Source organism: Juglans microcarpa x Juglans regia, chromosome 7D (genome assembly GCF_004785595.1).
Source record: "Juglans microcarpa x Juglans regia isolate MS1-56 chromosome 7D, Jm3101_v1.0, whole genome shotgun sequence".
Taxonomy (NCBI): Eukaryota; Viridiplantae; Streptophyta; class Magnoliopsida; order Fagales; family Juglandaceae; genus Juglans; species Juglans microcarpa x Juglans regia.
Window position 1 is genome coordinate 5,437,679 of NC_054606.1, and position 24,590 is coordinate 5,462,268.

Sequence of the window (24,590 nt, forward strand, 5' to 3'; positions counted from 1 at the left end):
CGAGAGAGAGATCTTTTGGATGTAATTTTAGCCGTGGGTTGACTTAAGTGTTATGTTTTGTTTTGGTTTTGAATAGAAACCGGGTACCGGGTTTAAAATCCGGTATCCGGATTGCATAACCACATTCGGGCCGGATAGAGCTGGATAAGTCAATCCGGGTTCCGGCCCGGATTATATCTGGTCCGAAAACCGCATCCGGAATCCGGGTTCCGGACCGGGCCGGAAAAACCCGGTCCGGATGAACAGTGTTAGTGTTGGGGGGTAAACGAACCATGGAACCTCTTTTCATTGGGGGATATGTTGCTGCAATTCGCGCACCAGGTGCATCCTCCTGGTGGTCAGTCGTTGCGGTCTCTATATCTCGAACCTTATTATTCTCCAAAACCCTTGTACACGCTACCTTTCAGTTTTGGCATAAACATCTTCTTCCGAGTCCTGAGAAGGAGAGGGATACTTAGCACACCCTGCACATTTCGCCCCCTCCCTCTTCCTCCTCCGTCGAAGAAAGAAACCATGGGTACTTTTGGTCACTGCACTTTGCGCTCGGACGACATCGTCATCAAATCTCCGAACGATAGGCGGCTATACAGGCTTATTGAGCTCGAGAATGGGCTCCGGGCCCTTCTGGTTCACGACCCTGAGATTTACCCAGATGGGCCTCCTATAACCCTCGAGGACAAGGAAGAAATAGAGGAGTGCGATGAGGATGGTGATGAAAGCGAAGGAGAGGACGAGGACGAGGACGATGACAGTGAAGAGGAGGAAGAAGAAGAAGAGGAGGAGGAAGGTGAAGAGGAGGACCATGAAGTTAAAGGGCAAGGAAAGAAAGGTGCTTCTTCTCAGACTAAGAAGGTTAGTCTTTGTTTTCTCACATTCGAATTCGCAATACCCAGTTGACATTGGGAGCAGCTGTTCGCATTTGGTTGCTAAAAAGGATAGGAAAGGGTAAAGAACTAGGGAGCTTCAAACCTTCAAGGCTGGCTTTTTATTGTCGTTTATCTGAACATCCAGTGGTTTCCACAAAAAATGCTGTGAAGGAGCCGAAAATATATTTGTCAATCACAAATCTAAGATTGGTGGGACTGCTGTGTGCTTCCAAGTTTATCATCTTTTTTGTTAGATTTATTGTGAATAAAATAACTCGGACGTTTCGGGAAATTTTTATTGTTAAGAAACAGTTGCATAAGCTCGTGTGATCGTGTCGTTAATTGGTACTCCTTGCATCTATATGGCTTCTTGATCTGATGGAGTTTCGTAGTGGGCTTTGATCTTGTTGTTAGGACTGCGTTTTTAAACCCGATCTTTTAATTACTCACATCAAACTACTGGGATTGGACTTGATTTGTTAATTGAATTTTGTCTTTGTTGCAGGCAGCGGCAGCAATGTGTGTAGGAATGGGCAGCTTCTCTGATCCTTTCGAGGCACAGGGGCTTGCACATTTTCTAGGTTTGTTTATTTATCATTTATAAAGTTACTTTAAATAATATATAAAAACAGATGTGTTCTTTTTCTCTCAAACCCCTCCTTTGCACCAAAAAAAGCGAGGATGATCAATTGGATAGAAAACCAAACCTGCGGGAATGATTATGTTAGATTGATTGCATCTTTGATGTCAAACGTTATAAATCATCATGAGACCGATTGCTCCTAAGCACCTTCAAGAATTGGTGGGAAGAGGAGAGAAGATCGAGGATTGTTGTGGAGAGGGATTGACTAGCTGTGCATGTATCTTGGATGCTTACTTAGACAGGATTTAAAGCTTAATAGTAGGTATGCAGTACTGGGTCATACTTTTGAATGTTTCATGTTAAGAACGGAAGAACTGTGTGCTGAAAATATTTTCACAATGCCTTTATGCTATTAAGCTGAACTTTTACTCTAAAAAACGCCCAGTATGGAAGTGGTTAAACTGAGATTTAGTATCCTGTCTCCGTTGGACCAGTTCTATTTGCAGTCTTCTTCCAATTGCCACCTCTTTTCTTCATGATAAGACATCATCTTTTGATTATTGCTTCTTATTAGTAATTTTTATTGCCCGAGAGATGACTCTTTTTTTTTTTCTTCCACTTCAATTTTGCATTGGCAATTCTAAATTTGATGCATAAATATTACATGTTTTACAGAACACATGCTTTTCATGGGGAGTGCTGAATTTCCAGATGAAAATGAGGTCTGTTTGTTAATTTTGTATCTTTAGAACACTTCTTTCAAAAGAGAAGGAAATCATGAGGAGGAAATTCTTGCTGTACTTACTTGAAAATCATATATATATATATATTTTTTTTATGCTTTTGATATCATGTGGAATAAATCTGGTTGCCATGGGGTATGATAATTATGGATGATTTGTGTTTTACATTTTCTGAATGCACAACCTGCATATGATGGGCATAAGGCCCTTGGAGTGACATTTTTTTTTATTGATACTTATGGACAGGTTCACCTTGATTCCTTTTTTTTTAAAAAAAAAGAAAAAGTTTCACCTTGATCTCAATGCATTGGTTTCTTTTACTTGGTCAAAATTCTTATGCATGTTTTAGATATTGTTGCTTATTTTCAAGTAAAACCAGAGATTTCTTACTCCCCGCCACCCCTCCCCCCCCCCAAAAAAAAAAAATAAAAAAAAATTAAGAGTAATGCAAAGCTAAAAACATAGATTGATTGTGTGTGCTAAAGTCATGTCGTTTGGCCAACTGGTTTGACTCTTTTCTTTTGTTAGTATGATAGTTACTTGTCCAAGCATGGAGGCTGTTCAAATGCATACACAGAAACTGAGCATACCTGCTACCATTTTGAAGTGAAAAGAGAGTTTCTCAAGGGTGCCTTGACAAGGTAGATGCTGATTTATCTATTGACAAGTGTACTGATTTTCTCTTTTGGCCGATCAAGCTAGTTTGTGGTTTCCTCTATGCTTTTTACTTCAGATACTGTTCCTGTCTTGATGATTTTTACCAGCATCTTAAACTTTGAAAATATCAATCTGCATACTTATGGCATGAATGGAGGAACGGAAGTCCTTTTTTTATTCAAGAAAAATTTGTTTGTTTAAGATGGTTATATTACTATTTTGTAACAGATTCACAATGTTAGAGGATGTTTGAACTGAAGGCTATAAGGTCAATGAATGGAACAGTCTGATAATGCCCTACAAGTCGATTATATTATTTGTTTATCAGTAAATGAGAGCTTTATTAAAAATAGGCATAACCAAGTACACGGGGCATATGATTATATTATTATTCAATTAATGTGTTACTTACCTATAATATATATATGCTACTTGATGTATGGTGGTTGATTGTTGCTATTGCAATATAGATTTCCAATAGCTTGCTATCTGGTTCTGTGGTGGTTGAAATTCTAGTTGTGTTGGCTAAGTTTTTTGTTTTTACAATTATTTGTTAGGGTATGTTTGGGGTTGCGGCAGAGTCTTAAAAAGTGCTTAAATAGCCTTAAAATCTCTTTAATAGAAAAATTAGGTTGTTTGGGTTTTACATATATATATATGTATTTATAAGTAATAAGAAATTTTATTGATGTAAAGATAGGTGTAAGCCAGGTACACTGGAAGTATACACAAAAAACACTGCTTTAAGAACTAGAAACTGTTACAAGGAAATCATGGAAGCTGAGACCATTAAAATCTAAAGCAATGGCCCACATAAATAAATAAAGTCTTCCATAAAAAACTCCTAAACTCTTCAACAGAACGTTCATGATCCTCAAAATTTCTATAATTTCTCTCTCTCCAGATATACCAAAAAATACAAATGGGAACCATCTTCCACAAAGCTCTGATCTGTGCTGTCCTTGAGATCCCTCTCCAACTTCCAAGTAATTCAACAACCCTTCCCAACATTGTCCATGGCCCCACCCTGCTAAAAAAATGATTCCATGTATCTCGGGCTAACTCACAATGTAGGAGTAAATGGTCCACTGATTCCCCATTTTTTTTGCACATACAACACCAATCCATAATTACAAGACCACATCTTCTTAAGTTATCAATGGTTAGAATCTTCCCAAAGGCTGTTGTCCAAATAAAGAACGCAACCTTAGAATGTGCTTTACTCCTCCATATGCTCTTCCAAGGAAAGTTGGGCAAAGGTTGGACTGTAAGCATCTTATAGAAAGAACCTACCGAGAGTTTCCCTTTCTTAGAAGGTCTCCAAACCAACTTATCTTCATCTGCAACTGCAGGAGGAACATTATGGAGCAGATTAAAAAATTTCACCAGCGCACTCACCTCCCAGTCATGTGCCTCCCTAGTGAAATTGATGTTCCACTCTTGAAGTGTAGATCCCCTCAAGTCTGCCACCATCGCTTCTTTCTCTTGTGCTATTCTGAAAATGGTGGGGAAAGTAATTTTAAGAGCCGTGTCACCCACCCAAACATCATGCCAAAAACTTATCCTCTGGCCATTCCCCATACACAACCTGGTATTGCTAGAAAGAAGCCCCCATCCATTCCTAGTATGCTTCCATAACCCCACACCATATGCCCCTCTCCCCTCATTAGAGCACCAACCCCCCTTGCACAACCATACTTCGCGTCGATCACCCCTTTCCATAAGGCTTCCTTTTCAAAGTTATAGCGCCACAACCATTTCCCTAATAAGGCCTTATTAAGAACCCTCACATTGCAAACCCCCAAGCCACCATCTCTCAATGGTGTACACACCTTATCCCACCCAACTAGATGAAATTTAAACTCATCCCCTAGACCACTCCACAAAAAATCACGTTGAAGTTTCTCAATCTTAAAAGCAATGCTAGCTGGAAGGGGAAATAGAGACAATAAATATGTGGGAAGGTTAGATAAAGTACTCTTAATAAGTGTGATCCGTCCCCCTTGGATAAATACAACTTTTTCCACCCAGCTAGCCTACGTTCTAATTTTTCCACCACCTCCGTCCAAATTGTCTTAGCTTTAATAGCGTTTTCTCTTGTGTATCGAGTCTAGCTTTTTCTCTCCGTACACTTTGCGAAAACTCCTCAATTCTGCTAATTTGATGGTGCAGTAGTCTTGCGTTGAGTCTAATGGGCTTCACAAGAGAGTTTGTGATAGATTCAAAATTATTCATACTTGTGAAGGAAGGAGGTCTGCTATGTATTATAGAGAGAGGGTGAAAGAAAGAGCATGAGCTACTGGTGGAATCAAGCACAATGTTGTGGCTTGGGAAAGCGCTGGAGGAATGCTTGAGAGGGGAGAAGAGGGAGTTTAATAGCACCACCAGAGAAGGCTATTGTAGCTTTATAGCATAGAGGTGCTCGAATAGCCATGGCATTACATGGTAGTTGCAGAATATTGTGAGGGGGGAAGAATAAGCTTTATTTTCTTACTTGAAGGGGAGGGGGGGAGGGGATGGAGTAGGCTGAGGGAGGCTTTGTGGGAGTGGATGCAGGTAGGGAGAAACAGGGGAGGCTCTCTTGGAGGAGCCCAGCTGAGGCCGCAGAAGGAGGTGGAAAGGCCGTATGTGCGGTCCTATCATGCCGGCGATGGACCACCATGATTAGAGTGGGGGTGACGGTGGTGGTTGGTTCACTGACAGAAACATGCGTTGAGCCCCTCTTGGTGTACGAAATGTGGGCTCTGGCAAGGAGGCTATCAGGTAGGCAGAGTGGGACGTGTGCAGGGTGTTGATGGAGATGCAGGGCCAATTACGGAAATTGCAGTTGGAGGTGGCAGAAATCCTCTGCTATGTTGGGTGTAAAAAGGAAGAATACAGGGTTAAGGAGTTTAAAGGAAAGAGGCCGGGCTTAGAGCAGAGGCCCATTAAGGCCCTTCCTGTGCATTATCGTAAGTCTAGGGGTGAGGGATCAAAGGGTGGGCTTAGCAAAGGGAATGGGCTTCAAGGAAGGTAAAAGGAATGAAGGCAGATCGCTTGGGCCGTGGTTGGGCCTCAGCCCACGGGTGAAATGGGAAGGAATGTTGGCAAGCAACCCAAGGATGATGGGCTTCAGCCCAGGGCCCAACAAAAGTGGAAAGAATGCCCTTGGGCTTCTTCTAGCGGCGGCTCTAATGCACATCCACCAAAGACCACTCCGCGACGCTCGCGGACGGAGGTGGAACTGCCGGTGAGCACACAGAAAACGTCGACGACGACGGTGGAGCACTCCGATGATGGCCCGCACGTGGTGGGTGCACGTAAATCGATAGTAGAACACGTGACAGGCTCTTCGACACCTCTAGATGGGGTTTCTCTATCATATGGTGGCCAGACAGTGTCGATGAGGTGCAAGGGTGCAAGTGTGACTCCGACGAACCTTCCAGTTCAGTTCCTTGAGGACTCTAAGCCGGGTGTGAAGGATGGGGTGAGTTCAGAGGATCTTTCACACTCTGATAGTGAGGAACTGTTGACCCTTGATGAAGACAAATCCAATCAAGCTCTTATGGGTAAATGGTTGTGGAGATACCAACTTGAAAGGGAGGTCCTATGGAAGTTGGTCATAGACTCTAAATTTGGAGAGGCTTGGGAGGTTGGTGCTCGAATGAGGTATGAGGCACACACAGAGTGGGGTTATGGAAATTTATAAGGGGACATTGGGAGACCTTTCAAGGACATGAACATATTGTGGTGAGTGATGGTTCTTGCGTCAGATTTTGGTATGATAAATCGTGTGGTGACCATAGCTTTAAAGATGCCTTTCCTGTTATTTTCGAGCTTGCAAGGGAAAATGATGCAGTGATTGCCAATCTTTTGGTCCTTTCCAATGGCCAACCTCAATGGAATATTGACCTCATTTGGGCAGCCCAAGATTGGGAGGTGGAGATTATTTGAGTTTTTTGCGACATTGTATTCAGTAAATATGCTAGGGGATAAGATGCACTGGAGTCATTCTAAGAAAGACAACTTCACTGTTAGATCTATTTACCAAGCTTTAACAAGTCTTGAACTGACCAAGTTCCTGTGGAAGAGTATATGGCAGACGAAAGCTCATTCAGAAGCAGCTTTTTTTGTTTGGACAACATCATTGGACAAGATTCTGACTACAGATAATTTGAGGAAGAACTGGGTAATTGTGCTGGATTGGTGTTGTATGTGTAAGAAACATGGAGAATCAGTAGATCATTTGTTTCTACATTGTGAGGTGGCCAGGGGCATGTGGGATGATTTTTTTACGAGGGTCGGTTTGTCATGGGTCATGCCTCTTAGTTTGGTGGACATCCTTGCAAGTTGGCGAGGCATTCAAGGTAACTAACAAGTGGCGGCCATTTGGCGTATGATTCCTATTTGTATGTGTTGGTGTATCTGAAGGGAAAGAAATGCAAGAAGCTTTGAAGATTGTGAGAGAACAACAGGGGAACTAAAACTCTTCTTCTTTAAGTTATTGCTTTTATGGGCGGTAACAATTGTTTGTAACGGTCTAAATGAAGTTCTCCTATTGATTGTAATTGTAAACCTTAGTTATGTGTTTCTCTTGTATACTACCTGTGTACTTGGGCTTTGCCTTTTTCTATTTATAAAATTCTTATGATCACATATAAAAAAAAGGAAATGCAAAAATGTGTGGGGTTGGAGTGTGAAGGCTTCGAGGAACAGTTTATGGCTTTGCTTACAACCATTGAAGTGGGGCACCAACAACAAAGAGAAGCTGGATAAAAAAACAGCGTGAGCTTAAAAGGTTGACGTGGTCGATGAATTCTGAGGGTAGTTCCAGCAGGTTCAGGTCAAAAGGGAAGGGGCTGGCCATCTCCCAATGAAACCCAAAATAGTGTCGTGGAATGTTCGTGGGCTCAACGAAACCAATAAATGTCTACAGATAAGAAATTTGCTTCGTGAGTGGAAGGCGGACATTGTTTGTTTATAGGAGATTAAGATGAAATTGATTAATAGGAGAATTGTGCGAAGTGTATGGAGTTGTGTACATGTGGATTGGGTGTATATGGCTTCTAATGGGGCGTCAGGAGGGGTAGTGGTGATGTGGGATATACAGGTGGTGGAGAAAATGGAGGAATTCATTGGGATGTACTCGGTTGCATGCTCTTTCAAGAGTGTGTACGATAACTTTTTGTGGGCTTTTGCAGGTGTTGATGTCCCAAACTTAGACAACAACAGAATATTATTGTGGGAAGAATTAGCGGGGGTTCATAGCTGGTGGGACCTCTCTTGGTGTATTGGGGGAGACTTTAATGTCACAAGATTTCCAAGCAAGTCTTCCAAAAATAGAAGAGTGCGGCCATCAATGGTAGAGTTCTTGGAATGTATCTTTGATTTGAACTTGGTGGATTTGCCACTAGCTGGGGGTTTTGCCACGTGGTCTAACAATCAGACATGGTCTCGGTTGGACCGATTCTTAATATCTCTAGAATGGGAAAGTCACTTTTTGGATGTTTGGCAAAAACGAATGCCTTGTCTTTGTTAGGACCATTGGCCTATCATGCTGGATTGTGGTGATCTCCGAAGAGGTCGATGGTATTTCAAATTTGAAAACATATGGCTGAAATCTGAATGTTTTGTGGAGAGGGTTAGATAGTGGGGGTCCTCATATAAGATATTGGGTACCCCTAGCTTCATCTTTGCAGGTAAATTGAAAGCTCTAAAAAACGATTTGAAGCTTTGGAATATGCAATCTTTCGGAGATATAGGGGAGAACAAGAAAAGCAAGATGAGGGAGATCCAGGAGTTAGAGAGGCTCCAAGAGGTTCTGTCTCTTACTCAGGAAGAACTAGCGCAGAAGACAATGTTGGGTGCGATCTTGAGAGGATTATCTTATTAGAAGAGATGTCTTGACGGCAAAAATCAAGAGTTTTGTGGTTAAGGGAAGGAGATTGAAGCACAAAGTTCTTTCATAGAATTGCAAACTCCCATAGGAGAAACAACAACATAGAGATGCTGAAAATTGACAGTGTCGAATGTAGGGAAGAACAGGTAATTCACGACCATGTAGTTGGTTTCTATGAGCAGCTACTAACTGAGCCGAGCCGATGGGGCGGCGGCCTTCCCTTAATGGTCTTGTGCTTGATTCCATTGGGCCGAGTAATGTGTCTCGGATGGAGAGGGCCTTTAAGGAGGTAGAGGTTTTTGAAGTAGTGAGGAAAATGGTCAAGGACAAGACATTGGGGCTTGATTGTTTCTCTATGAGCTTCTTTCAAGAATGCTAGGATGTCTTAAAGGAAGATCTTATGCAGGTGTTTTAGGAGCTTTTCTTGGCTGGAAAATTTGAGAAAAGCTTTAACACCACTTTTCTTACATTGATATACCAAAGAAGGTGGGGGCTATGGAGGTTAAGGAGTTTCGGCCCATTAGCTTAGTGAATGATGTATACAAGATAATATCCAAAGTGCTTGCGAACCGTTTAAGTGAGGTAGTGGGGAAAATCATTACAAAATCCCAAAATGCTTTTGTAAAAGGTAGGCAAATTCTTGATGCGGTTCTTATTACTAATAAATATCTTGACAGTAGATTGAAGGCTGGCACATCAGGGATCATTTGCAAGCTAGACATGGAGAAGTTGTACGATCATGTTAACTGGGACTTCCTTTTCTACCTTCTTAGGAGGTGCGGTTTTGGAGAGAGGTGGCGGTCATGGATCTGTTGGTGCATATCAATAGTGAAATTCTCCGTGTTGATAAATGGTAGTGCAGCTGATTTCTTCTATAGCTCACGAGGCCTAAGATAAGGAAATCCATTGTCGCCATTGCTGTTTGTTATTATTATGGAGGCGATAAGCAGGATGATCTCGGTCTTGGTTATTAATGGCTTCGTGGATGGATTTTCAATTGGAACCCGGATGGAGAATTATTAATATTTCTCATTTGTTGTTTGCAGATGACAATTATTTTTTGTGAGTCTGATCAAAATCAGATTCGAGCACTGAAGGCTCTGCTTCTTTGTTTTGAAGTTGCATCCGGGTTAAAAGTGAACTTCGACAAATCAGAGATGGTACTAGTTGGAGATGTTCCTTATATACAACAACTGGCTAGCACGTTGAGGGTGCAAGATAGCCTTCCTTCCTTTGACTTACCTGGGACTTCCGTTGGGGGTAGCCGCGAAGGTGTTCTCTTTATGGGATACAGTGATTGGGAAAGTAGAGCGGAGACCGGCGGGATGGAAGAGAATGTACTTGTCGAAAGGTGGTAGGATTACCTTGATCAAGAGTACATTATCTAACTTACCAACATATTTTTTATCCCTCTTCCCTATACCTGCAAGTGTGACATTTCGAATTGAGAAACTCCAACATGACTTCTTGTGGGGCAAAGGGGGGAGGAGTTCAAATTCCATCTAGTTAAGTGGGAGATGGTATGTCGTCCTATCTCTAACGGTGGTTTGAGTATTAGAAATATGAGGACTTTTAATCTGGCGTTACTTAGAAAATGGTTGTTGAGATACAAAAAGGAACCAGGAGCCTTATGGAAGTTGGTGATTGAGTGCAAATATGGAGGCTTATGGGGGGATGGTGTTCTAAAGAAGTTGGAAGAGCCTATGGATTGGGGTTGTGGAAACACATAAGAAAAGGATAGGGGGTCTTTACTCGATATACTCGACTTCTTTTGGGTGAGGGTTCCAGGATTAAATTCTTGAAAGAGATTTGGTGTGGTGACAATACTCTAAAGATTTGTTTCCTTCACTATTCCAAATTGCAAGTGCCAAAGATGTTTCAGTGGCAGAAGTCATGGCGATTTCGGGTGGGCAAATCCATTGGATTATCAATTTTAGTCGGGCGGCACGAGATTGGGAAATGAGCAGCTTTGCTATTTTTATAGCCTTTTGTACTCCATAAAACCAAGCAATCAACAAGAAGATGGGTTGTGGTGGATACCCGCAGGGAAAGGTGTATTCTTGGTTCGCTCTTTTTATAAGTTTCTCTCATAAGAGCCCAATAGTCAGTTTCCTTGGAGAAAGCTTTGGAGACATAAGGTGCCCCCCAAAGCTGCATTTTTCGTGTGGACAACATCGTTGGGTAAGATCCTCACAACCGACAACTTGAGGAAACAGAGGGTAATCATAGTAGATTGGTGTTGCATGTGTAGAGGAGGGGACGAGTCGGTGGACCATCTCCTACTACATTGCGAGGCAACAAGGGTATTATGGAATGAGGTGTTTAGTAGATTAGAGATGGATTGGGTTATGCCGGAGATAGTGGTGGCAGCGCTGGCCAGCTAGACAAATATAAGAGGCATGCAACAGATTAAAGCGGTTTGGAAGATGATCTCTATATGTATCATGTGGTGTTTGTGGCAAGAGTGCAATGAGCAGACGTTTGAAGACAAGGAAAGATCTTTGGAGGAGCTTAAAGCTTTATTTTACAGAAATCTATGTACTTGGGCCATTGTTGTTGACTTCAATGGCATGGACCTACATGATTTTCTTGTCTCTATTGCGCCTTCTTAGTTAGGGCATCCAGTTGTTTTCTTCTTGTGTATTGTGCTGGGCTATGCCCATTCATTGATCAATAAAATTTGTTTACTTATAAAAGAAAACATATTAAAGCACTTTTAATTTCAAAAATGTTAAAAAGTACATTTGAGGAAAAGCAAGCGTGCTTTTCCGGATAATACGGAACGTAATTCGAATTTTAAAAAACTTTCAAACTTTCGAGGATATGGTCATAATCTTTAAAAATTTAAATAATCGTCGTTTTTATCTCAGAAATCACTTTTTTAATTTGTTTCCAAACAAACGTAACGTGTTTGATATTGCTTTAAACATATGGTTACCAAACAGTAAATAAACTTTTAATAGTATAACTTATTACTTAAGTTATAAGCCCTAAAGCTATAAGTTATATTTCCCACCACAAACCCAAACATGCATTTAATATATTTTTTGGTAGACTGCATTTATAAATACATGAGTGGTTAGCAATTATGTTTGTCTCTTTGTTTAATCAGATTTTCTCAGTTCTTTGTTTCACCTCTTGTGAAAATTGAAGCCATGGAAAGAGAGGTACTTGCTGTAGATTCAGGTACATGCCACTCTTGTCTGGGTACAATGTTTTTCAACTGTTCCTTTTAAAAGAGCTTGATTTTTTCAAACTTAAATGGTGCTGCTATCATATATTTCTTATTGCTGATGGTGTGTACTTTAATTTATTATAAATGGGGCCTAGAATTCAACCAGGTCCAGCAAAATGATGCTTGCCGTCGTCAACAACTTCAATGCCATACATCAGCACCTGGTCACCCTTTTAATAGATTTTTTTGGGGTGAGCTTAAATCCATTATGTTTCCCTTTTCAGTTGGGAATTTGTCAGTTTATATGAATTTCACCTCCATGCATGCACGCACGTGCACACATACTCAGATATATAGTTCTTTATCATTTTCTTTGCTTGGTTGCAGGCAATAAGAAGAGCCTGGTTGATGCCATGGAAAAAGGGATCGATTTGCGGGAACAAATATTGAAATTGTACAGAGATCACTACCATGGTGGATTAATGAAGCTTGTTGTCATTGGTGGAGGTGGATTTTCTCTTCTAATTCTCCAGAAATGATGCACAATTTTTTTGATAAGTGACATGATACGTATAATTTACCATTTAGGACTTTTTTTTAAATGATTATATTGGATTACATGGAAGTGGCAGATGTAGGTGATCTGGTGGTGGAGTAGCAGTAATGGTGGTGTTGTGGAGATAATGTTGTATTTCTATGGTGGAGATGATGATGATGACGGTAATGATAGCAGTGTTGATACACTATTTGGCTGCACTTGCAGCTGGGTGATGCCAATGTTGATAGGTCCTGAATGTGGCATTGCCAATTCACAATTTTTTTGTATTTGTAGGGATAGAATTCTTGGTGGAGATAGTGTTTGTTGTTGGGAGTATAGTTGGATTCATGAGGTTGGTGGTTGTGTGATTAAAACCTATGCTTAATAGAGAAAATCCACCCTCCGATTAGCTAGTGTAATGATTCAGTTACCACTTCCACGCTATTTTATCAGTAGTCAAAGGCCCACTTTTGATTCCAGCAGCAACATCTATTCATCTGGATGCATGCTCTTAGGGCATAGAGGTTTTGAATGCGGTTCAAATGCTTAACAACATGAAGCCCTTAGAAAAGGGAACTAGGTTCCTTGACTTAAATTTTTTTTTTTGACAAGTAAAAAATTATATATATAAAAAAGGAGTAACCAAGTACAGTGAATGTATGTAAGAAAATACCTTGCCCATATTAGAAGCCCCTAATGACCCAAAAAACCCGTGAAAAAACAACCCAAATACAGCAGCCCAAGCCTGACCCCCACCCTTAGCGTCGTAGTTGATTGCCCAATGAAGATACTGTAACTCCCTGCTTTTCTTGAAACTTGATTTGGTTCCTTGACTTTAAAATTGAGGTACATAAATTTATTGTCCTTGTTTTACTATGTGGTTGCTCTAATTGTTACATTGTTGGTCACTTTACTAATACAGATAGCTAATTCCCGTGATGCATGTGAAAATAAAATTGAAAAAACCCAGAGGGAATTGATGAGAAAATTTCCTTCAATTTGTTTGTGTGCTTATATATAATATTGCTAATACATGTTACATTGTAATGCTGCAGAGTCACTGGATGTCCTTGAGAGTTGGGTTAAGGAATTGTTTGTTAATGTCAGAAAAGGTTCTCAAGCAAATCTGGAGTTTAAGGCAGAAGGTCCTATCTGGAAAGCTGGTAAACTTTATAGGTTAGAGGCTGTCAAAGATGTCCATATCCTGGACTTAACATGGACACTGCCATGTCTTCATCGAGAGTATTTGAAGAAACTGGAAGATTATCTAGCACATCTCCTGGGGCATGGTAAGATACATCAGGCATATCTTAGATGATCACATTTGTACAAATTGTATACATGCGCTTGTACACATAAGCACATGCATGGATAGAAATGTACATATACATGCTAATAGTGTGCCTCTGTATGTAAATTATTATTTCAGCGAGAGGGGAATGCTTATTCTGCTTGATGCTTAGTATGAGTATTGTAAAAATGATATACAAAGAGTGAGAATGATTCACAAATACAAATAACAATGAAACAAATACATCCAATTTTGCCCTTTACAAGGGTTTTTTAATATGTGCTAATGGCCCCAAAAAATAATTGTCGCATATGCAAGTGATAAACGTAGGAGGCAACATTGATGTGGAGAGCGAGGATCACATGACATAGTGTGGAGGCTGCAATCCATATCATCAGTGTTTTGATTGTTGATTGGCGTTGGCGATTGTCAAAAGTTGGTGGGCAGTAATTCTACCAAGGAGTTGGTTGAGAAGGGATGTGTTCAAGGTAGGCTTGATCATCAAGGAAAGGCTAGATGGGATCGAGGTAAGCTTGGTTGTCGTGGGTGTGCCTTTAATAGCCCAAATAGCTGAGTACCATGCCATGAGGGAGGAGATGGGAATAAAATATATGATACAATATGAGTGACACCAAGAGGTCTGGTGTGTGAGGAGTCGGGACCATGCACGTGTGCAACAGTGTGTGGCCAAGGTCAGTTGATCAGAAAAAATGGTGGTGGAGGTTCATTAGAGTATGGGGATGGTGCATATAGGGCATGTGGCTCTAAAGGTCGGAAAAGAGCAGATCAATAAAAGGGGAAGAAGTAAGGGAAAAAAAAGGGAGGGGAAAGGGGGATGGTGGGGGAATGGGGGCCAGGAGGACACCTTCTCGGAGTACCAAAAAGTGGAATAATTCATGGATTCATGAGTAGGGAGAGGGAGAAGGGAAACTGGCATATGCCGAGTCTTTACAGGGAGTAGCTTGACGGGGTGCTGGAGGGGAGAGATCATGCTTCTCCCCCTCCCTGGAGCAGCAAGAAGCTGAGATGAGGTGCACAGACAGAGGAGAAAACCAGAGGAGAACTAGGAAGCAAAATTTTGATTGAACTTTGTTGAGGTTAGCTTTATAAAAGAAAATAAGAACGACAAAATTTTGATTGAATGGGACTAGCTTTAATGACTTCTATGCTGATTTTCACAGCACTTAGCTTGTAATTAGGTTCACCTCTTGTATACTTCCTATGTACTGGGGCTATGCCTAATTCGAGAAATTCTGAGTTTATGCAGTGACATAGAACGACAAATTGATGCTATTAAAATGAAAAATATTGGCCAGCAACATGTTTTTTACCTTCAGTTTTAATTCTGAGTTCATATTTTGACCTTTTCAGAGGGCAGGGGAAGCTTGCATTTCTTTCTAAAGGCTAGAGGATGGGCAACAGCTCTATCCGCAGGTGTTGGGGATGAAGGAATGCACCGATCATCTATAGCTTATATCTTTGCCATGTCCATACACCTCACTGATTCTGGCTTGGAAAAGGTATTGCTGTATCTTCAGATTCCTTTTTGTAGACGAATAACATTATTTTTCCCCTTGATAGTTTTCTTATTGAGTGAGATGGTTCTTGTTATCTTTCAAAGACAATTTCTATTTTTGGATGTGCTTTACTAGACGCATTTTAGAAATGTGATGAATCAATAACTACTGAAATTTGGTGCGCTTGCAAGGTTTCTGAAGTCATCATTTAGTGCTAATATTAACTTGTGAACCAAAAGTTGCTTCATTGCCTTTACTTCTATTTTGTTATGCATATTTTGCAGATTTTCGAGATCATTGGCTTTGTCTATCAGTACCTTAAGTTGTTACGTCAAGTTGCTCCACAAGAGTGGATATTTAAGGAACTCCAGGATATTGGGAACATGGAATTTAAATTTGTAGAGGAGCAACCTCAGGATGATTATGCTGCAGAGCTTGCAGGTGTTTGTGCTGTTACTTTTACTAGGATCTAGTTCTTTATGGCTGATTGGATCTTTAAATAATATGTGGCTAGTTTCTTTTATCAGTCTCATTGCTTTATGCTGGTCTGCTTTTTCTCTTCAGAATTGAGGCATTTTTAATTTTTGGTCTTCCATAAAATGCAGAGAATTTACTCTTCTATCCAGCTGAGCATGTTATTTATGGGGACTACGTATACAAGATATGGGATGAGGAAATGATAAAATACGTTCTTGGTTTCTTGACACCAGAAAACATGAGGGTTGATGTAATATCAAAAGCGTTCAAGTTGCAAGGTAGCTTTAGGTCCACTTCTTGATATTAGTGATATTTATAGTATTGTGAACTTCAATTTTCCTTTAATGGGATATATAATTTTGAAAAGGATGATAAGAGTTTCATGTTAAATGTTTTTTGTTCTTCCTTACTGTTGGACTTGTGGTTTTTGTTATAGTAAATTATTCCTTTTGTCCAAAAGCTGATGCTGGAATTATATTTCTATAAAAGTGATTGGGCTATGTAACATTCTCCCTCCCCACCCCTCTTTTTCTTTTACGTTTCAGATTCACAGCATGAGCCTTGGTTTGGGTCACATTACACTGAGGAAGATATTTCTCCATCTTTGATGGATTTTTGGAGGGATGCTCCTGAAATTGATCTTTTATTGCATCTGCCCTCGAAGAATGAGTTCATTCCATGTGATTTTTCAATTCGTGCTAATAGTACATGTAATGGTCCTGCAAATGCATCTTCTCCAAGATGCATACTTGATGAACCGCTCATGAAGTTCTGGTACAAGCTTGATAATACTTTTAGAGTTCCTCGTGCAAATACATACTTCCGCATAAATTTGAAGGGGGCATATGATAATGTGAATAACTGTCTCTTGACAGAATTATTTGTTCACCTTCTTAAAGATGAGTTGAATGAGATTATATATCAGGTTAGTAACTTCACTTATAATATATATATATTATATCAGGTTAATAACTTATCTTTTAGAAATAATGATTCTGTGTGCTGATGAAGATTTTTCTGCTTTGGATTTGTTTCACGAAAAAACTCTACATTTTATTATGCGATGATCTGTCTATTTAAGACTTTGTATTTATCATTGAGCTGATTATCTAGTGGCTCGCAGCATGAACTAGAAAAGCAGTAGATAATTATCTGAAGATGATTTCTTCAGCTGATTGGAAGTTGCAGATTATACTTCTTTATTCATTGGTCGATTGTAATTGATTTCCATGGCTTGTGTTTTCATGAATTCCTTGTATCTCTAAACTAGCACGCATAGGCGTTGCTCTTGTATATGTCCCGTATACTTGGGCATTTTGCCTTCTTTTGATCAATAAAAATTTGTTTACCGATAAAAAAAAAGAAAAAAAAGATTATACTTCTTTATTATCTGGCAAGGGGGCTATATTTTTCTCTACGATATTTATTATTTTAGAGCCTCAAAGAAGCTTCTGAACCTGCTACTTTAATACTTAAATATTCAATTATTGTGGGTATTACCTTCCAATTGTAGCATCACATTATTCCTTGTTTTAGTTTTCAGGCTATTAAATACTATATGTTTTTTTCTGATTAAAAAAGGCCTTTGCTCGATGTCCATCATTGATTTAGTCAGATACAACTTTCTGTCATCAATAAAGGCCATTCTGTTCCCTTTCAGTTAATAACCTGATTTTTTTCTTTTGCCTTTATATTTTACTTATAAAAAAAACGTCATTTTTTGGTAGCACATTTATCTTCAAATGTATGGTATTTTAGTTCTGTACGTGACAGGGACCTTCATTCCACGTCTGCAGGCCAGTATTGCCAAGTTAGAAACTTCCGTTTCCTTTTTCAGCGATAAGCTGGAACTGAAGGTATATGGGTTCAACGAAAAGCTTCCAGTTCTCTTATCTAAAGTTTTGGTAATAGCCAAATCTTTTTTGCCAAGCAATGATCGTTTTAAGGTACATATATATGTATCCTTTCATTTCCTTTCAGCTGCATGTCTGGTTTTAGTCGGATTTTGTGTTTAGTTGGGATTGGTTGCTTGTTTATCTCATTTGTGACCCAATGACACGACTTTCAGGTTATCAAAGAAGATATGGAGAGAACTTTAAGAAATACCAACATGAAGCCTCTTAGTCATTCATCGTACTTGAGATTGCAAGTGCTGTGCAAGAGTTTCTATGATGTAGATGAGAAGCTATGCGTTCTAAAGGACTTGTCTCTTGCTCAGTTGAAGGAATTTATCCCTGAGCTGCGTTCCCAGGTCCACAAAATCTATAATCTATTTGATAATACAGTATAATGCTGTAGGTTCTTGATTACCCTCCTACTAGTAATAAATTCTGACCGATGGAAATACATCAAATAAGGAGTTTAATTCGGTGGTTTCTTATTAATCTACTTTTGCTCTATGAATGACACTTATTCTGGCTTTATTCATTTTGATCTACATGTCCTACCTACAGCTATACATTGAGGGACTTTGCCATGGCAATTTGTTAGAAGAAGAAGCAATCAGCATATCAAACATATTTAGCACAAACTTCTCTGTGCCACCCCTACCTGTTGAAATGAGGTATCAGGAACATGTTATTGATCTTCCCTACGGTGCCAACCTCATTAGAGATGTTAGTGTGAAGAATAAGTTGGAAAGAAACTCTGTAGTTGAGGTAACTGAAACCAGATGCTGTGGTTTTCGGTCTATCTATCCTTCAAAAACTTTTCTCTTTTAATGATCTCCTCTGACTTCTTTGTACCCTCTCTTTCTTCTCGGTTTGGTTTTGCCTTGCAGCTTTATTTTCAAATTGAGCATGACGTTGGGATGGAATCGATCAAATTGAAAGCTTTGATAGACCTTTTTGATGAAATTGTGGAAGAACCACTTTTCAATCAGCTGAGGTGATTTTATTTTATGCTGAAAGTAGGAGTATTTTTTTTCTTTTCTGGTTTTGAGGGATGAAGCTTTACATATTTGGTTTTTGAATTCTAGCTCCAAAAACTGAGCTGAACAGCAGGCAGTAGCCAAAATATTGCGACTTTTTAGCCTCTTCTTTTTTGGGTTTTTTTTGGGGGCAGTGAAGGGTGTTTGGCATTTACAAAGGTCCATATTTTTTTTGGTGTGCATGGGCTTTGCCTATTTCCTCTATGAATAGGAATTTTATCACTTGCAAAAAAAAAGGCCAACATTTTTTTGTTCCTGATGGTTGTGTTTGTCCATAGATATCTCTACTCGTCTAAAGAATCTCTTTGATTGGGTCATGGTATATACTGGTATACAACAATGTGTTAAGGTGCTGCTAGTGTGAATGATGTATATGATTGACACGGCTCCCTTTTCCATGCTATGGACTTACCTGTTATGGGAAGACAATTTTAAACAAATGGAAATGAGTTTCTTCATGGATTTATATTGGTTTTTGTGTACATTCTTAAAATTCTTTTACTGTACTTAAATATAGGACAAAGGAGCAGCTTGGGTATGTTGTTCAATGTAGCCCACGAGTGACATACCGCGTTTTTGGGTTTTGTTTCATTGTTCAATCTTCTGAGTACAACCCTGTCTATTTGCAAGGGAGAATTGACAACTTCATAAACAACTTGGAAGAATTACTGGTAAGCAATTCAAGTTCATTCCTTCTACATGCTACTTAGCATATTTACTAGTGTACTAATTATATGTTCCAACATGTCTGCTGAGAAGTTGCGTCATATATCTGGCTGTCCGCAGCGTTTTGGTGGCCTCTAGTGACAGATGGTGTATACTGATTCTTTTCTTTTCTTTCTTCTATTTTTTTTTATCAATGTCTTTCTTTTAATGGTTAATGTATGCCAATGGACTTGCTAAAAATAAGAATCTCTGCTTGTTGGAACAATCTTCCTGAGACTGACTTGACTGGATATTTTCAGAGCTTGCCTTTCAGACGTAGTTCATGTACTCTCAGTTTTGTCGCTGCCACACTTGTGTGTTTGACAAGGCTATTCTTTTAGCTTATTTGTCAAGACAGTGCCTCAAAATACTGAATATTATAAAAAAAACTCTGCTGCGTGGGTTGCGCCGCTCAGGTCATGCGATCTAGGCTGCCGCACCTAGGTTGCTGCGGTGCGGCCTGGGTCGCGCCCTTGCAGCCATGGGGACTATTTTAGTAATTCCTTATTTTATATGGTTGCCTTCCTTACTGTTAGTAGTCTCAACTGTTTGGATTATTGTAGCCCCTTTTCTTAATGATTTCCTAAATGCTTAATTTTTGTTGCATAATATCTTCTGCATGTAAAAACCCACTGAGTTTAAATAGAATGGCACCTTCTCCTCCTTGAAGAACAAGTTGGAGGCCAAGGGTGTGCTATGTAATGACCTAATGCAAGCCCAAGCCATATCTAGGCTTATATTCCAAAAGGACCAATCAACGGTACAATTGATAGGCAAGAAGTTCAATTGTGGGATCTCATTCACCACCTTTCTATTCAATTTGGATTATTATGATATCCCCCTACAAATCCCTGACGTTCTGTTGAGGCCATTTTATCACAGGTGGCATGGCTCATGGCTCACACATTTGATTGGGATTAGCTTTGATAACATTTGTAACAATATAGTAAGTCCGAGCCACACCTAGGCTTATACTTCAACAGGACAAGCCAGTATTACCTTTTTTTTTTTAACCAAGAGGATGGGACCCCAATTTGCAATACTACAATTGAAGCCCCTTAGAGTACACAATCCATGTACTTGGGTTATGCATACTGTTATCAATAAAATTTGCATTTTTTATGTAAGTAAAATTTACATTTATTTATTTTTCTCTATCCTTCATTGCAGGATAAGCTTGATGATAATTCCTTTGAGAATTACAGAAGTGGCCTTATGGCAAAGCTGCTGGAGAAAGACCCATCTCTCACATACAAAAGCAGTCGGTTCTGGAATCAAATTATTGATAAAAGGTACTAACATAGACTTTCGGGATCTATCTAGGTGTGTGTTAGTAATTATTAGCATCTGATAGAAAATTTAAAAGAGAATATATGGAAATTGTCACCACGTCAAGTACCCACATGAAATTTTGTTAGGTGTCCTTAATTATGGGATTATCACAACCATCATGTACATAACTTTCTTGAACAGTCGTCATTTTCGAGATCAGTTGTGGTTGACCAGATTGCGATTCATATATAATCTGTTGGTTTTCCAACATAAGAGATTTATTTCTTGATTGATCAAAAAATTGCAGGTTGATCATGCGTGTGAATAGAATATGGTATAGCATATTATAGTTCTTATCTAATGATTTTCAGATCCACTAGTTAGAGTGCCATAAAAAATCAGGTTTTCAGACCCGTAAACTTTTGTTCAGGGTAAACTAGTCCAGTTTTTATTTTTTTTGAAGCAACCTTATGCGTACTCTCAAATAAGCTAGAATGCTACAACAAATGGATATGATGTGGTATAGCTTATAAAATCAATCACCCCCTCCACAACGCTTCCTCTTCCCCTTGGTATCTCCATATCCACTTCCCCAACAATGCCTTGTTATAACTATTGTAGTGATTGGGGAGGATGGTGTACCAAGGAGAGCAGGAATTCGTATGGAGTGAGTCTATGGAAGTTTATTAGGAAAGGTTGGGGTCGTTTCCTAAAACAAGTTTACTTCTCGGTTGGTGATGGTTCAAAAATCAGATTTTGGTCTGATGTTTGGTCTGGGGATATTGTATTGTTTCAAGCATTCCCGATTGTTTTCAGATTGGCGACTAATAAGCAAGTTGCGGTTTCCGAGGTGATGGGTTTTTCCAATGGAATGGTGCTTTGGGATGTAGGCTTCTGTAGATCTGTCCAAGATTGGGAAGTAGAGGAGGTCACTGATTTTTTTAGACAGTTGTATTCAGTGGAGATAAGAAGACAGGGCAGGGACCAACTATGTTGGAGACAAACAGCCTCAAAAAAATTTACAGTTCGGTCATTTTATAAGGTGATACTTAATCAACACCATATTGGCTTTCCTTGGAAGTGGATTTGGAAGGCTCATGTTCCGTCAAGGGTGGCTTTTTTTGTTTGGACAGCAGCAATAGGGAATATTCAGACTATAGATAATTTGAGAAAGCGCGGAATGATTGTTTTGGATTGGTACTTTATGTGCAAGAAAGAAGCGGAATCAGTGAACCATCTACTACTTCATTGTGAAATGGCTAAAGTGCTGTGGGATGGTGTGTTTGGAAGGGTTGGGCTGTGCTGGGTTATGCCAGAAGCAGTGGTTGATTTCCTAAAAAGCTGGACCAACTTTCAAATGCATACTTGTTCCCAAGTGGCAGCTGCATGGAAAATGATACCCTTGTGTATTTATGTGGTGTATTTGGTTGGAGAGAAATGAGAGGTGCTTTAATGATCGGGAACGCAATAGTGATGCATTATGGAAGTTTTTTATAAGCACTCTACTTTGCTGGTTCTCTGCTATTGTACTCAAGGGTGGGGCTGTAAACGAGTTCTTGTCGTCGTTTCTCTAAGTTTTAGAATGTAACTAGGTGTTTCTTGTGTATACTTCCTGTGTACTCGGGCTTCGCCTATTTCATTATGCTTAATAAAGTTCTAACTTATAAAAAAAAAATAGTGTTAGAGAAACTAGAGGTGCCTTTCATTTGCTTTTTTTTTTTTTTTCCCCTTTTTGCTCTCTCTTCCGACTGGTTGGTTGCTTTTTTACTTGTTTACCATTTTTCGTTTCTTTCTTTCCAACCTGGTTGGTTTCTCTGTTCCCAACGTGTTTGATGCAATTGAGATTTGAGGGTGTTGGGAAGCCTTGTTTAAATGAGGGGAAGTTTGAAATCATGTGGGCAATATCCTTGTGCAAAGATAGATGCTGTTAGATGGTCATGACTTTCAATATATATATAATTTATCTTTCTCCGTTTTTGCTTCACCCATACTCAATAATAAATATTGATGTTATTGATATACAGGTATATGTTTGACTTGTCAAAGAAGGAAGCAGAGGAGCTCAATAGCATTCATAAGACTGATGTTATCAACTGGTACAAAATGTATTTGCAACAATCATCTCCGAAGTGTCGTAGACTTGCAGTTCGGGTTTGGGGTTGCAACACCGATATGAAAGAGGCTGAAATGCAACACAAGTCCGTACAGGTCATCAAAGATGTTACAGCCTTTAAGATGTCATCCAAGTTCTATCCAAGCATTTGTTGAATATTGAACATAAGATGATAACGGAGTGAACTGTCAGAACGATTGGAGTCAAGTTTTGACCACAGGTTTTAGCTGGGGTCAGTATCATCCCTTCCTAGTAAAGAAGTCAAAATTATTTGCCAAAAAAGAGGAATTATAGATATACTCGTGGGCAAAAATTTATCTTGAATACCTATCACTCATTAATAAGATTATTGTAATTGGTACCAATTACCTATTACTACAGTGTTACTAGTTTGCACTTCTTTCTTTTTAGTGATGATAATTCTAGACATTCTTTGGAGGTGCCACCGACAGCACTTCCCTTAGAAACATGTCTTTTTGTTTTTCCTATTCTTTCAATGAATTTATTGTTAAGCATCTCGGTCTGCAATATTGAAAATTATTTAATTTTATTGGTACAGTTTGCAAGTGTGCAGTCTTGCACAATTTTATTCACGTGTGGTGGAGTACATCATGCTAATGCTTTTCCTTCATGATCATTTTGTTCTGGGCACCACTTCATGGGAGGATTTATGTCTTAGGTGATGCCTCAGTAATGCCCATTGCTGATGGATGGGGGGAATAAGGGGGCAGAGACCAGAGAGAGAATGTTACAGGTTAGGTGCAGAATGAAAGAGTAGCGTTAGACATCTTCTTTGAAATTGTAGTTCAAAGAGATTCTTGCTTACTATTTACATTTGGACTTATTGTTCTGGCACAACTCTGGTTTTGATAATCAGATGGGAGTCATTAACTCATTCATGGATAAACAAACAGGATTTATATAAAAAGCATAGAAGGCCTCAGCCTGGTTTTGGAAAAGTAGTGCCGATCACTCATTATCCACATGATAATGGATGTAAGTGAGTTTTTTAATCCCAATGTGTCTATAATTTCTCTGCTATAAGGATGTAAGATGAGATTCTGGTCCTATCTGATTTCATTCATATAAAGAATTTACTGTCTTATTTTTTTTTTTGTTATCTTTTCTTGATTTTTTGGCTGGAATTTCTTGTCACTGTTGCTGCTGCCGCTGCTCTGTTTTATATCGATGAGGGTTAGTTCAATAAGTGCTTCAGATATTGTTTAGATTTTACCATTTTACATGTAGTCATGGTTAGTTGCTGCAAAGCAACTGAGCTTAGAGCAGTCACAATACTCCAGCATGTGGATCTGCATTTATGGCTTGAGCACAACTCCTTGGAAGCTTCTCAAATGGGGGGGGGACCTTTTGTGGTTTAGATTTGTGGCCATGTTCTTGCTAGCCCTGATAAGAAAACAGGAACCCAACATCTGGTTGGGAAGTTTTGTTGTCATGCCAATAGGACTGATGGACAATACCTTGTGAAGGGCACATTCCTTGATCCCTAATCAACAACAAAAACTAGACATAATCCTTCCCACCTTGTGGATACAATTCAGTATGCAGTTTTCCTAGACAATGACTTGTCGTGCCCTCTTGATTATAGGTCCATTTCCTACCCTACAACACATTTCTTTCTTCACAACTGATATTAAGAAATAGGAAGTATCTGTTAATTATGGCTCAAATTGTTCCTACCTCTGCAGTCCTTCTGTTGTGGGACATGAGCAGGCAAAGGTAAAGGCATTTATTTCCTCTTTTGGCCGGAGGGTGGGGCTTTTGCTATATAAATTTGCCTTATGGTAAATAAATTAGGAATATCACATATTAGGAGATAGAGCTAGTG

General features: G+C 39.4%; 1 protein-coding gene and 1 long non-coding RNA gene across 4 annotated transcripts; both read left to right on the top strand.

Annotated features, from left to right (window-relative positions):
* Nucleotides 1–266: 266 nt before the first annotated feature.
* LOC121238883 (nardilysin-like) lies at nucleotides 267–24,262 on the top strand. 3 transcript variants are annotated; one of them, XR_005935202.1, is made up of 20 exons: nucleotides 267–852; nucleotides 1,372–1,447; nucleotides 2,125–2,171; nucleotides 2,721–2,833; nucleotides 11,840–11,913; nucleotides 12,058–12,153; nucleotides 12,290–12,409; nucleotides 13,496–13,729; nucleotides 15,103–15,251; nucleotides 15,533–15,689; nucleotides 15,854–16,003; nucleotides 16,271–16,650; nucleotides 17,522–17,671; nucleotides 17,794–17,976; nucleotides 18,179–18,382; nucleotides 18,505–18,611; nucleotides 19,172–19,325; nucleotides 20,530–20,651; nucleotides 22,656–22,976; nucleotides 23,993–24,262. XR_005935202.1 is itself a non-coding variant. In XM_041135955.1 (19 exons), the coding sequence occupies exons 1-19, from the start codon at nucleotides 298–300 to the stop codon at nucleotides 22,897–22,899; spliced, it is 3,315 nt and encodes a 1,104-aa protein (XP_040991889.1). In that variant the 5' UTR covers nucleotides 267–297; the 3' UTR covers nucleotides 22,900–23,189. The 3 variants fall into 3 exon arrangements, 1 of the variants encoding a protein (XP_040991889.1); XR_005935201.1 differs by lacking the exon at nucleotides 23,993–24,262 and adding an exon at nucleotides 23,304–23,854; XM_041135955.1 differs by lacking the exon at nucleotides 23,993–24,262 and having other exon boundaries at nucleotides 22,656–23,189.
* Nucleotides 2,840–11,423, top strand: LOC121239011. Its single transcript, XR_005935223.1, has 2 exons — nucleotides 2,840–10,781; nucleotides 10,822–11,423. It is a non-coding gene; the product is annotated as an uncharacterized LOC121239011 (long non-coding RNA).
* Nucleotides 24,263–24,590: the final 328 nt, after the last annotated feature.

Excerpts from the sequence above, each read along its gene's own strand:
- LOC121238883 (XM_041135955.1), top strand. The coding sequence starts at position 298 with ATGTTGCTGCAATTCGCGCACCAGGTGCATCCTCCTGGTGGTCAGTCG. Across the intron at positions 16,004-16,270 it reads AAAAGCGTTCAAGTTGCAAG|ATTCACAGCATGAGCCTTGG; the intron begins GTAGCTTTAGGT and ends TTTACGTTTCAG. Across the intron at positions 16,651-17,521 it reads TGAATGAGATTATATATCAG|GCCAGTATTGCCAAGTTAGA; the intron begins GTTAGTAACTTC and ends CCACGTCTGCAG.